At 36.9% G+C, this 12,346-nt stretch overlaps 4 protein-coding genes across 4 annotated transcripts; all 4 read right to left on the bottom strand.

Annotated features, from left to right (window-relative positions):
* Positions 1 to 76: 76 nt before the first annotated feature.
* On the bottom strand, positions 77 to 2,204 carry LOC122416601 (putative gustatory receptor 28b). The gene is made up of 9 exons (XM_043429668.1): positions 2,129 to 2,204; positions 1,757 to 1,991; positions 1,582 to 1,684; positions 1,341 to 1,516; positions 1,119 to 1,278; positions 934 to 1,044; positions 660 to 839; positions 411 to 569; positions 77 to 337 (listed from the first exon to the last, which is right to left on the bottom strand). Exons 1-9 carry the CDS (start codon positions 2,202 to 2,204, stop codon positions 239 to 241), a joined length of 1,299 nt encoding a protein of 432 aa, XP_043285603.1. The 3' UTR covers positions 77 to 238.
* Positions 2,205 to 2,891: 687 nt separating this feature from the next.
* On the bottom strand, positions 2,892 to 3,945 carry LOC122416600 (gustatory receptor for bitter taste 66a-like). Its single transcript, XM_043429667.1, has 5 exons — positions 3,835 to 3,945; positions 3,639 to 3,749; positions 3,294 to 3,473; positions 3,075 to 3,233; positions 2,892 to 3,005 (listed from the first exon to the last, which is right to left on the bottom strand). The coding sequence occupies exons 1-5, from the start codon at positions 3,943 to 3,945 to the stop codon at positions 2,925 to 2,927; spliced, it is 642 nt and encodes a 213-aa protein (XP_043285602.1). The 3' UTR covers positions 2,892 to 2,924.
* Positions 3,946 to 5,853: 1,908 nt separating this feature from the next.
* Positions 5,854 to 7,497, bottom strand: LOC122415590 (gustatory receptor for bitter taste 66a-like). The gene is made up of 7 exons (XM_043427846.1): positions 7,458 to 7,497; positions 7,251 to 7,353; positions 6,973 to 7,145; positions 6,525 to 6,883; positions 6,250 to 6,429; positions 6,031 to 6,189; positions 5,854 to 5,958 (listed from the first exon to the last, which is right to left on the bottom strand). The coding sequence occupies exons 4-7, from the start codon at positions 6,666 to 6,668 to the stop codon at positions 5,884 to 5,886; spliced, it is 558 nt and encodes a 185-aa protein (XP_043283781.1). The 5' UTR covers positions 6,669 to 6,883; positions 6,973 to 7,145; positions 7,251 to 7,353; positions 7,458 to 7,497; the 3' UTR covers positions 5,854 to 5,883.
* Positions 7,498 to 8,587: 1,090 nt separating this feature from the next.
* Positions 8,588 to 12,054, bottom strand: LOC122415588 (gustatory receptor 68a-like). Its single transcript, XM_043427844.1, has 9 exons — positions 11,800 to 12,054; positions 11,477 to 11,690; positions 11,287 to 11,392; positions 11,011 to 11,186; positions 10,749 to 10,908; positions 10,570 to 10,680; positions 9,384 to 9,563; positions 9,155 to 9,313; positions 8,588 to 8,791 (listed from the first exon to the last, which is right to left on the bottom strand). Exons 1-9 carry the CDS (start codon positions 11,933 to 11,935, stop codon positions 8,729 to 8,731), a joined length of 1,305 nt encoding a protein of 434 aa, XP_043283779.1. The 5' UTR covers positions 11,936 to 12,054; the 3' UTR covers positions 8,588 to 8,728.
* Positions 12,055 to 12,346: the final 292 nt, after the last annotated feature.

Below are 12,346 nucleotides of genomic sequence, written 5' to 3'. Positions count from 1 at the left end.
AATGTTGCTTTCGAAAGAAATGGCTACTTCGTCGATTGAAAAACTGGCGGCTACTGCAAGCAAAAGAACTAATGGCTTTGCTGATCGATCAATTTATTCGAAGTGACATTCTTACGATAATGACAATTGCTTATCGCGCGAAGGTTTGAGTTGATAATAACTTATTTGTTTTTCCTTTAACGTTCGCAGTTCCAATTTATTATAAACGATAAGAACTTTGCTCCAAATTCTAACTGCACTAATTTCCACTCCTTTTTTTGGTAGATGCACTCAGATCGTCCAAATTTGGTTGAAATTGAATGAGAATCACCAAATATGTGGTTATCTTTTCGACCATCTGGAAAAGAAGAATAAAATTTCTAACGAGTGCGTTCGACTAAAATATTTTTTTTCATAACGAATGATCGTACCGTTTGTAAGAGTGCTGAATTTAGAGGAAAAAATCCCCCGGCCGAAAATTGAAGCTTTTGATGATGCAACTGCAGCGAAAAAGATTTAATCGCTTCGTATAATCGCGAGTCCGTTGTTTCCACTCGAATCTCGTGGATCAATTTTCCAGCGTAGGTTCCCTGTGGAAAGAAGATCGTGCTTAATTTATTTCGTTACTACCAATTGTTCGATAATAATAACGTTTTTTAAACGCTATTTGTTAGTGCTACCTGACGACACGTCCAATTACAAACTATTACGATGACTACAGTCGGAGCGCTTTGCATGAATTCCCAATGGATGTAACAAAAGATTTGAGCTACGTCCGTTTCCCCGGGACGCTCAACTTCGAAGAATATGTAATAGAGAGTCGTGCTCAGTATTATAAATGCAGTCAAAACGTTGATGATCTGGCATTTGGAAAAAAATGATTGATCAAGAAAAGTTGGTGTCAAGAGTGATTATAAAAAACCCAAAATGAGATAAGACGCGTGGCTCACTTACGACGTTCCAATCGAAGAGGCTATTCACTCGTTTGCCCAATGCACACATGTTGTAATGAGTTTTCGAAAGAGCACGTAGATTTTCAGCGCAAACATCCGATGCGATGAGGACCTGGAGAAAAAAATGACGAGTTTCGAAAGTGCAAGCAGGCCAAAGGTCTTGAAGCAGTTTCAACGAAGTATAACCTTCGGTGAGGAGGCATTTGCCTTCGCCACGACACAACTCAATTTCTCATTAATAGCAGAAAACTTGAATCCAATCCAGCCAACGAGCACGACCAATATCGTCAGGTCCATCACTTGTGCCATTAACGATGCCATCCAAAAAAACCATCGGAATGATAAGCTACGAAAAACGACCGAATTACGTCCTGTTGGGCTGTTACTTTTGTTACGTTCAGTACAGACCTTTTGCCTTTGTAGGCAATTGCATAAAAGTCATAAGCCATAAGAAACATCAAAACGATCAGCGTGGTCCACACGTATCTCTGGATCGACTTTACGCTCGTCTCGTTCTTATTTCGACAACCTATTTTCCCCAGTATCGACTCTTGATCCGATATTTCGTTGAGAGTTTCTGTCAACTTATACAGTTAACATTATTCTTTTTGCTCCATCATGGAAGGGATGTTTCAGGGCAGGAAATTACCTCTTTGGAGCGAACGATGCGCCAGAAATTGGCGAGTATCATGCAGAGCAAACTCGCCATCGTTCGTATTGTCAAGGTTATCGAAGTCATGGGCACGTGATGTCTAGTTTCATGATGAGGAGGGTCAATCAGTCAACAGAATTTTGTTCACTTGGCATGCTTCATAAAATCATACCTGTAATAACTTCCGGATTGCCTTATAGCGTCGACGAAATTTATTAAACAAATGACTACGATAAGAACACTGTAAGTAGCGTAAAATTTATCCAATTTGTATCTTTCCTTGCCCATTGGACCAGTCACTGTCACAGGGAAAATTCCAATCATCCGCCAAATCCATGCGACGCTTTCCAAAGCCCCGTAAAAATTGTGGGTTCTCGGTTTCCTGAGCAGCACTGGAGATCCGACCGCTGAATAGTTTTTTAAAATCAACAATCGAATTAATTGGCACATCCATTCCATAAATAGTTCACATTTTATGGTTAATTTCAGACCCCTATTTTATGTATTTAAATACTCTGAAGAAGTATGGAAATATGTGACTGACGCGTGAGCCAAGGATTTCGCAGTTCTGACAGTGCTAATGGACTCTTGCTGGACGACCCTGATTCGTCGTTGATCATCACGCCTGCTTTAATTCGGGAGACCTTTTACTAGACTTTACACTTAGCAGACTGCGTTTTCTCACACTCGAGTGCTAGCCCTGAGTGAATACATTATTTTAATGTGTTACGAGTGACGTATGACATCGCTGCGAGATGACAACTTCACTGATGAAAAGAAATTATGGTGAGTGCAGTTGAACACATTGATGCAGGGTCAATATAATTAATAATTCATTTTCTGCAGTTGAAGGATTCGGGGTATTTCATTTTCATGGGAAACCACATTAGTTGATGAAGTCTTATTTTTATAGTCGTAAATGTATAAACTCACGTGTTCAAGTAAAATTGTATTTACTCTGAGTACCCCCAAATTTGGCCGTAAACAAAATCTTTGTAGGAAGTCCATGTTGGTGAATAATGAAATTGTGGTCGAAGAAAACTGCTGCGTTTTAAGGACTCGAGAAGAGCAGTGGCGTTACATTATTTCGCTGGAAATGTTTGAAGTGGAATTCGAACAAAAAAAAATGCGATTCGGGTGAAGCAGTGAATTACGCGTTACGAGCCTGAAGATTTGTTAAACTCGATAAGCTTTATATCAATATCTATAACAATACATTTTTTTAAAATCAACAATAATAGCCTTTTTTGGAGGTCTGCACCAGAGTGATTCCTTAAATAATCAAGTTTATTACAGTTTTTATTTTGCTTCTTTCTGTTTTGCAATTTCACTTTCGCGATTTAACTGGACTCAAAACTCCATCCTAGATTTGACTGGAACTGTATAAGTATAACTAAATAAGTCGTTATCTTTCCGACCATCTAGAAACAACAGGAAAAATGATTATTTCGATCCCCTGCCATTCGATTCGAATAATTCTTCTCTCGTACCATTTGTAATAGACTGGAATCAAGAGGGAAAAGTCCACAGGCCGTAAATTCGAGTTTTTGGTGATGCAACTGCAACGAAAACGATTTGATAACGTCGTACAATTGCGAGTCCGTATTCATTGCTCGAATTTCGTGGATCAGTTCTGCAGTATGAGCAGCCTGGAAAATAACAATGCAATTTCATCGTCCATCTCTGACCACCACTCAATTCCATCTCACCTGATTCGACGTCCAATTGCAAATAATCACGGTTATGATTATCGGGAGGCTGTAACTAATCTCCAATTGAATATACGAAACAAAAACCATCATGCTCATATAATCCCCATGGCGAAGTTCATCAAGAAGGAAAAAAAGGTTGGTGCTCAATATCACAAAGGCTGTCGTCACGTTAACGATCTGAAATTCAAAAGAAAAATACACAAGAAGAGAATTTTAATGACGAATTAAAAAAAATATTTCGTTCGTGTGTCAAATCGGTGGTTTTTAGAACAAATTCGAAACTGTCTACGAGTAAAATTCGGAAAATGTTTCCAAATGCTCGATTTTTTCGTTATCACTTACGACAGGCGCGTAGTAGCGTCGATTCAAACGTTTACCAATTTCGCAAAGGTCGTAGTGAAATTTTGATAGGATTCGTAAATTCTCTGCATAAAAGTCAGACGTCACGATTATCTGGATACGAAGAAACGGAAGTTTTATGTTTACAAAATAACAGGGGCTGAAGCGAAAAATTTGGATTAATTTTTTGGAAAATCACTTTGGGAAGCGATGTGTTTGCCCTCGCTACAACGTCCTTTATTTTATTATTTATCGAACGATATTCCATTCCCAGCCAGGCGACGAGTGTCACCAGTATCGTAATATCCATCACCTGGATGACCACCGGAAGAAACCAAATGGACCATTCTATCCGCAAACTATAAAAACGATCATTTGCGACGTTTTGCCAGGAAATAATTGTTGAACTATTCGAGATTTTCGAATAATGCTTCTTTTATACTAACCCGATAAACTGATAATAAAGGCATGCGTCCCAAATTAGAATGTACATCATTACAAGAAACGTTGACCAGACGTATGTACGGATCTTTTTGGAGCTTAAATCATAATCAATATGGCAATTTGATTCTCTCAAAATAGCGTCTTTGGTCGATAGATCATTGACCAATTTTGCCAGCTGCGTAACACCAGAAAACAAAAATTTACATTATTTATTTAATTAATAAATAAATCTTTGGTATATCAAATAAAGAATTGGTATCAACGGCGAGGGTTCAGTATTGCACGATAGGAAAATCACCTCTTCGGACTTGATGATCCTCCAGATATTAGAGAAACTCACACATAATAGATTCGAGATCGCCTTTATAAAAATTGTTGCCGCAAACAAGAGTGGAGCATTGCTAATTAAAAAAAAAAACGTAATAATGAAAAATTTCATTACATAAAATATAACAAGCAGAAATCTAACGAGCTGTTATCGGTGATACCTAAAGTCACGTCTGAAGTTAATCGGTATATAGATTGAAACCACGAGAATTATTAGGTACGTGAGAACTCCAAGTGTTGCATAAAATATGCTGGGTTTGTATTTCACTGTGTAATTTTGAGACTGTATGACAATCGGGAAGATTCCCATGATGCGCCATAACCAGGCGACGTTTTCTAGAACGTCGTAGAAACCGTGGAGCTGGGAGATTCGACCTGTGACGTGGGGTGAAGTTATTTTTTTGTTTTCAAAACATTGTATGAAACAGGAATATTTTTACTCAACGTTTTGGTCGGTTTGACGAGGCCATTTTTTTTATGTTTCCTCGACTCGTGACCAACGATCAATATTTTTTCTCCCTGCTCGTGCTGGGAAGTGCCGACGCGTTTCCGAGCTCTTTTCGATGCTTTGATATGTTTAAAAACTCTCGCGATACCTTCACTTTTGCCTTTTTTCCGTCATTACACTGTTGCTATGTGACAAAAATTCTTCGACGTTGTTTCGAAAGAAAATTCGTACTTCGCTGCTCGGGAAACTGAAGGTGACTGAATACTAAAGAGCTCATGGCATTATCCGTCGGTGGAATTGACTTGTCACTTTGTGATCATAACAAATGCTTGATGACAAATAATCGAAGAAAATTTAGTTTTTTGTATTGACGTTCACAAGTTCTAATTTATCAAAGACGACAGCTTTTAGTATCGATCGAAAATTGTTCCCAGTGATTCGGGAGAAAGAAATGAATGTTTCTGTCTTTAGAACTTCATGACAGCCGCCAACATTTGATTGGTCTCCAGATAACAAAATTGGCTACCACATCAATCCACTGTAATTATTGAAGTTTCAAATCCCGTCGATGTCATAATCATTTTTTTGCGATAATTGATTTATCGATTGGTTATGCACCACAGTCCTGAATTACCAGCTATGGATTCAGACCTCAGAAATGCTTTCGTTGGAAGAACGAAAGCATTTAGAAGAACTTCATTTAATTGGAAACTCATTATTATAGAATTTCTACAGTTTTTTCCAACTTGATCCTCATGTTCATTGTTCTCAAAAAAATAAGTAAAACGTTTCAAGAATAAATATAATTGGTTTCAGGAGAACAATTGTTCCAATCTCTCAGTGGTTTTTGTCTCATGATCGGACTCATTATGCTGGATGTAAATATTTATTTGATATGGATGATCTGGACACGAAGAATCCCATGATTTATTAAACAAAAGTTTATTTCATACAGCAACAATCGTTTTACATTTAGAAGAGTTATTCTTTTGATTATATTTTCTGACGATGTTTCATTGCCATTCAATTTCATTTTGAATTCCACTCTAGCCTCGGGTGAAACTGGATAAGTATTACTAAGTAAGTAGTAATCTTTCCTGCCATCTGGAAACAATTGAAAGAGATGATTATTTCGATCAATTATCGTTGAATTTGGATCAATTATTTCTTGCACACCGTCTGTAACAGACTGGAATCAAGAGGAAAAAGTCCACCGGCTGTGAACTCCAGTTTCTGGTGATGCAGTTGCAACGAAAATGATTTGATGACATCGTACAATGGCGAGTCCGCATTCAATACTCGAATCTCGTGGATCAGTTCTGCAGTATGAACAGCCTGGAAAATAACAATGCAATTTTATCGTCCATCTCTGACCACCACTCAATTCCATCTCACCTGATTTGACGTCCAATTGCAAATAATCACGGTTATAATTATCGGAAGGCTGTAACTAATCTCCAATTGAATGTACGAAAAGAAAAACGCCGTAGCCACGTGGTCCTTGAACTGAATTTGATCGAAGAGGATATAAAGACTCGTGCTTAATATTATGAAGGCTGTCGTCACATTGATGATCTGTAATAAAGAAGGCAGATTCGTAATAAAAGAAATAAACTCGACGCTTGAGAAAACATATTCGGTTGGCGTGTCAAAAATTTTTGTGCACTTACGACAGGTGCATAATACCATCGATTTATGCGTTTACCAATTTCGCAAAGGTCGTAATGGAATTTTGACAGGATTCGCAAATTTTCCGCGCCAAAGTTTGAAGTCACGATGATCTGAATACAAAAGAATTGGAATTTTATACCCATGCTGAGGAGGTATGAGCTAAAAAATAAAAGTCCGACGAACTGGTCGAAAAACAATTTTGGTAAGCGATGTGTTTGCCCTTGTCACGACGTCATTTATTTTGTTATTTATCGAATGATATTCCAATCCGAGCCAGGCGATCAGTGACACCAGTATCGTGGTATCCATCACCTGTACGAACATTGGAAACAGCCAAATGAACCACTCTAGCCGGAAACTATAAAAAAAAAATATATTTGTGGCATATTTTTAGATGATGGCTGTTGAAGTATCCAAGATTTTCGAATAATGCCTTTTCATACTGACCCGAAGGTCCGGTAAGTAAGGCATGCGTCCCAAGTCATAAAATACGTCATTATTAAAAACGTTGACCAGACGTAAATACAAATCTTTTTGGAGTTTGAGTCGTAATCGATCCGACAATACGATTTCCTCAGAATGGTGTCTTGAGTCGATAAATCATTTATTAATTTCGTTAGCTGCGTTACACCGGAAAAAAGTGACAGTATTTATTTAATTGATACGAGTGTTTTTTTGATTGTAATTGCTGTAAAGGTTTAGACGGTGAAAGAATGAGAAATCACCTCTTTGAACCTGATAATTCTCCAGATATTGGAGAAACTCAAACATAACATATTTGAGGTCGCCCTTACCAAAATTGTGGCCGTAAGCAGGAATGGAGCATGTCTGATTTAGAAAGGGAGAAATTAATACAGAACGAAGTCAAAAAAGTGAAGAAATTGGTAACGTATTAGCAAAACACAACAATTAATCGACTTTCAGCATGATACCTGAATTCATTTTTGCATGAACTTATTAGATACATAAAATTTACGATCATCGCGAAGCACGTTAAGAATCCAACTGCTGCATGAAGTGTGCTAAGTTCGTATCTCTTGTGATAATTTTTTGACTTAATGACGAATGGGAAGATTCCTATAATGCGCCATATCCAGGCGATGTTTTCTAGAACCTCGTAAAAATCGCGGTATTCGGCAATCCGACCTGCGGCACGCAATGAAATCATTTTTATCAAAACATCAATGAAGCATTAACAAAATTAATCGCCCTCTACATTCGCACATTACGTTTTACTCGATTCGACGACTGCATTCTTTATCTGAATAAATTATTCGCTTTCAATCAACGCTCGTCAAGATTTTTCTCACTCGTCCGATTGCTTACAAACTTTTTCTGATCTTGCTTTGGGAGAAAATTCATACTTCGTTGACTCATAAACTGAACACAACTGGAGACAAAAGTGTTAATGGCACTGTCCATCGATGGAATTGGCCTGTCACCCTGTGACCATGACGAATGCTTGTGGAAAAAAGAATTGGAAAAAAATTATTTTTTTCAATCTATCATTCTAATACGTGCGATGATATTTGTGCAACGAGACCACGCTCCGAGGTGACAACTTCAATAACGAAAAGAAATTATCGTGAGTGCATTGGAGTACACCAATAAACTTGTCGTAATAATGAACCCTTTTTTTCCACACTGCTGTTTGGTTGGGTATATAGTTAGCGAATTAAGGCCGTAGTCCAGTAATTTGTACGTTTTTTAATACCTTTTCCGGGCATTTTATTTTGGGGAAAATAAAATTTAATCGATTCAATTTTTTAAATATATTATTGCTAGTATCTAAAAGTGTGCAAAAATTTTTTTTTCAATTTGAAACAAAAAATCGATAAGATTGTCATTTTGCAAAGTTATCGTTCTGGTCGGAACTAGGATTTAACAAATTTGTTGGTACATAATAAAATGGCCGACTTCGAAAAAAATTTAGCCCGCAATCGGTCGGATAACAAATTTTTATTATCTGAGCCGGCTCAAAAAACGTTTCATGAAAACGTGAATAAAAAAATTCCAACCCAAGTTACCAGACTATACTTCTTCAAAGTCATACACGTTTTTTCCAATTTCCATATGTGCCTGTAGTAAATATTTTATTCTCATCAGAATATACATATTTTGATTGACAACATTTTTTATTGAAGAACGTCTGTACATGGCTAGTTCGATTAGGTTTTACGGAATATCCATTGGTCCCAAAGAACTAGTCCAACTTCGGCTTAAATTGTATCAAAATCACCAGATAAGTAGTAATTTTCCCAATCATCTGTTATTAAAGAAAATTTGGAATATTATTCAAAATAATTTTCATTCCATCGCGGAACTCGAGCCCCATTTTTTTTGCCCAGTGACCCATGGTTTGAGTCGTTTTTGACAGTTGAGTGAGTTTTAGAGAAAAAAGAGACTCGCCATCATAAGGAGACCTTCGTTCTTTCAGGCAACAGACAGAATTTTATCTGACTAATTTTTATTCTGAGACGAAAAACTCCTTCAAGAACTGTCAATCGAACAAAATTTTTTGACTAGGCTTGAAAACGACTCCGCTAATGGCTCGCAGGGCAATTAATCCGAAAAGTTTTTTCCGGATGATTTTTTCAGTTCGAAGAATATGGTAAGCCAATTTTAATACCGTTTGTAAGAGAGTCGAATTAATAGGGAAAAAGCCACCAGCTGTGAATTCGAGTCTTTGATGATGCAACTGCAGTGAGAATGATTTGACAGCTTGGTAGAGGTCTGAGTCAGTGTTTTCGACTCGAATTTCGTGGATTAGTTTTCCAGTGACAATGCTCTGTAAATTAAATTGACGCTTGCTTAAATTTCCATTAAAAAATTTAACTAATTTTTTAACTTCGATTTACTTGATGCGATGTTAAATTGCTGACTATGACAACAATTATTAATGGTACGCTGTGAAATAATTCCCACTGAATGTACGAAATAATCTGTGGTATGTCCGTTTCTCCCGGTCTCTGAACTTCATAGAAAATGTAATACATGTTAGCGCTCAAGATAACGAAAGCGACCATGACGTTGATGATCTGAAACGATAAAATTCTAGTTTTAAACAATTCGCTTTCCGATTCACGACGGTACAATGTTGCAATGCTAAAAATCATGTTAAAAATATTAAAAATTTTAAAATGATAAGAATTTTATAAAATTTGGTAAATGTTTTTTCAAAAATATATAAGACAATATAAATTTTTTTTAGATTTTTCTACCACATAGCTCTCGAGTAATTGAACACTAAAGTTCACGTGTATAAGCGTAGAGTTTACATATATACAGTTATACATCTCGTGCATAAGAACTTCGATTTAACGCTCAATTATGCGATAACGATGTGGTAAAAAAATTTGAAAAAAATCGTATTTGTATACTTGATGCCAAAGAATGTTATCACCAAATTTTATCAAATTCTGATTATTTTGATTTCGTGATCCACCCTCCTTGAGGTAGACCATGTTCGAAGGATTGTACTTTATGGATGTTTAAATAAGACCAATTTTTACTTTCTAAAATTGAAGATATAATCAATTTAAATTAATGTCAGAGTTATTCATTCGAAATTGTAAATACATTTTTTCAAATTATCTTTCAACGAATAAAATTACAACCCATTAATTAATTGAGGATCGATCATTGACTGAACCCGAAATTTCATTCGTCCCTGGCGAAAATACTATAGTCTTTTATGTAAAAAATCGCATTAAAGAGTGCAAAGGGAAAACACGAAAGGAAATGGATCAAGAAAAAAGTATTAACAAAAAGATAGAAGGCTATGACAGGAATGGGCCAAGTCAAGAAGAAACAAAATGTCCCTAAGCAAACGCGAGGTGCTCATTTTATCAATTTCGTTCAATCTTTAACGTAATATATTTTTAAAATTTAATACGCGTGTCAGTTGACTACCCAATTAGACTCTTTGTAAATTTCAAGACCATCTAAGAAAATCGTTTTATGCATGAACTACCTTAATACAATAATCGATCGATTAATTATCATTCAATTATTTTATTCTAATTCGAAACAGTTGCGACTCACCACGCTCCAGTCGAAGATACGATTTATTTGTTTTCCAACCGTGCACATGTGGTAATGAATTTCTGAAATGAAACGTAATTGCTCGGCACAGACATCAGACGTGACAAGAACCTGCAAAAATATCTCGTCAGCACACTTTTTTTACAAGTTGGAAAGTTTCTGATCGAAATTGAACTTACTTTGGAAGAGGACGAGTTAGCTCTTGTTACAACAGCACGAATTTTCTTGTTCAGGTCATGAAAAATCACTCCGAGCAAACCTACCAAAGTTGCAAATACCGTAAGATCGATCGCTTGTATCATGAGTCCAAGGTTCCAAAAGAAATACTCCGGTGACATACTAGATTTAAAAAAAGTCAATTAGAGTCCATACGATTTTGGGAAAAAATTAAATTTTCGATAGAAAATCAGGAATTTTTTTGTGCAACAATGATCCACTGACATGCTGTAGTCACGATCGATGCCATTGATATCATAGAGTATGAAATATATGACAGCCAAGAGTGATGTCCAGACGCAAGTTCGTATAATTTTAACGCATAAATCGTAATTCGATCGACAATTCATTTTATTCATGATGATGTCCTGCTCCGCTATGCTGTTGATCGATTCTGACAGCTGTATCAGGAGGGAATTACGAGCGTTCAATTATGAGGATTATTCTCAATTTCATTTCCAACGATGCTTCGAAATTTGGCTTAAAAAAAATGAAAATTACGGCATTTTGTTGGGAAAGTCGATAAGCCGTTGATGAAAAGATCGACAAAACATTCCCGAGCGATTGGACCACCGATGTGAGTGAAGTCATTCGAAAAGAGCCTCTCCTAAGAACGGAAGAACGGAAGAAAAACTTTAAAGTCATACTTGTGGTTGTGTGATGCTCCTGACCTTGACATTGCTTTAATTACCCAAAGTAGTAATCGTAGTTCATCATGATGTATACAAAATTTCCCAAACACACTCCGAACATCAACGAGCTGTAGACTGCGATGAATTTATTTCCACTGTATCTTTCCCTGCCGATGGGGTTGTTAATTGCGATGGGAAAGACGCCAAAAACACGCCACAGCCAAGCTACGCTCTCCAGAATATCGTAGAAGTTCTGAATTTCCAATCTTTTCTCTGTATTTTTTATGGAAGCATAATAAAAACGAGTTTGCGTTAATTGTTCATTTAGATTCGTTATTTTTATATTTCGACGAGTCGTTTATCGTTGTTTTATCTCACTCACTCGGCGTCCAATTGTTTTGAATTTTGGCTGCATGGATCTTCGAGATTTTCGAACTTCCCTTGCGCATGTTGTTTGTGATAATTCTCAAACGTTTCTGAGAGAGAATGGAACGGCTCGCAGTCACGTTTTCTGGCATCTGAAACCTTCCGCTTTTGTCGATGCGATACTCGCCTCAAAGCTTCGATACTAGCAGCGCAATGTTGGGGTGTAACGTTCGAAATATACGATATTATCCTGAGTGTATTCGAGCATCGTCATGACTTCGCAACACAACGAATTATTCTCCCATTCGTCGCTGTACAATTGCGATGAGTATTGCAGGGTACGATGACGAATTGAAAACAGCATGAGGCTTTGCCATTGATCATTTGAATTTCATCACCAACAAAAAGGTTCTGGACGGAGAAATAACATTTTTCAATCATTTAAAGTGGCTCGATCAATTAATCTCATTGCTCTAATTGCCACTGTGAACGATCCATTTTCACGTTCTTTTTACGCTCGACCGAGCGTAAAGTTCAAGTAATCGTTGAAAACGATGGATTAA

This window comes from Venturia canescens, chromosome 9 (genome assembly GCF_019457755.1).
Source record: "Venturia canescens isolate UGA chromosome 9, ASM1945775v1, whole genome shotgun sequence".
NCBI lineage: Eukaryota > Metazoa > Arthropoda > Insecta > Hymenoptera > Ichneumonidae > Venturia > Venturia canescens.
This window is presented reverse-complemented; position numbering and strand designations above follow the sequence as displayed.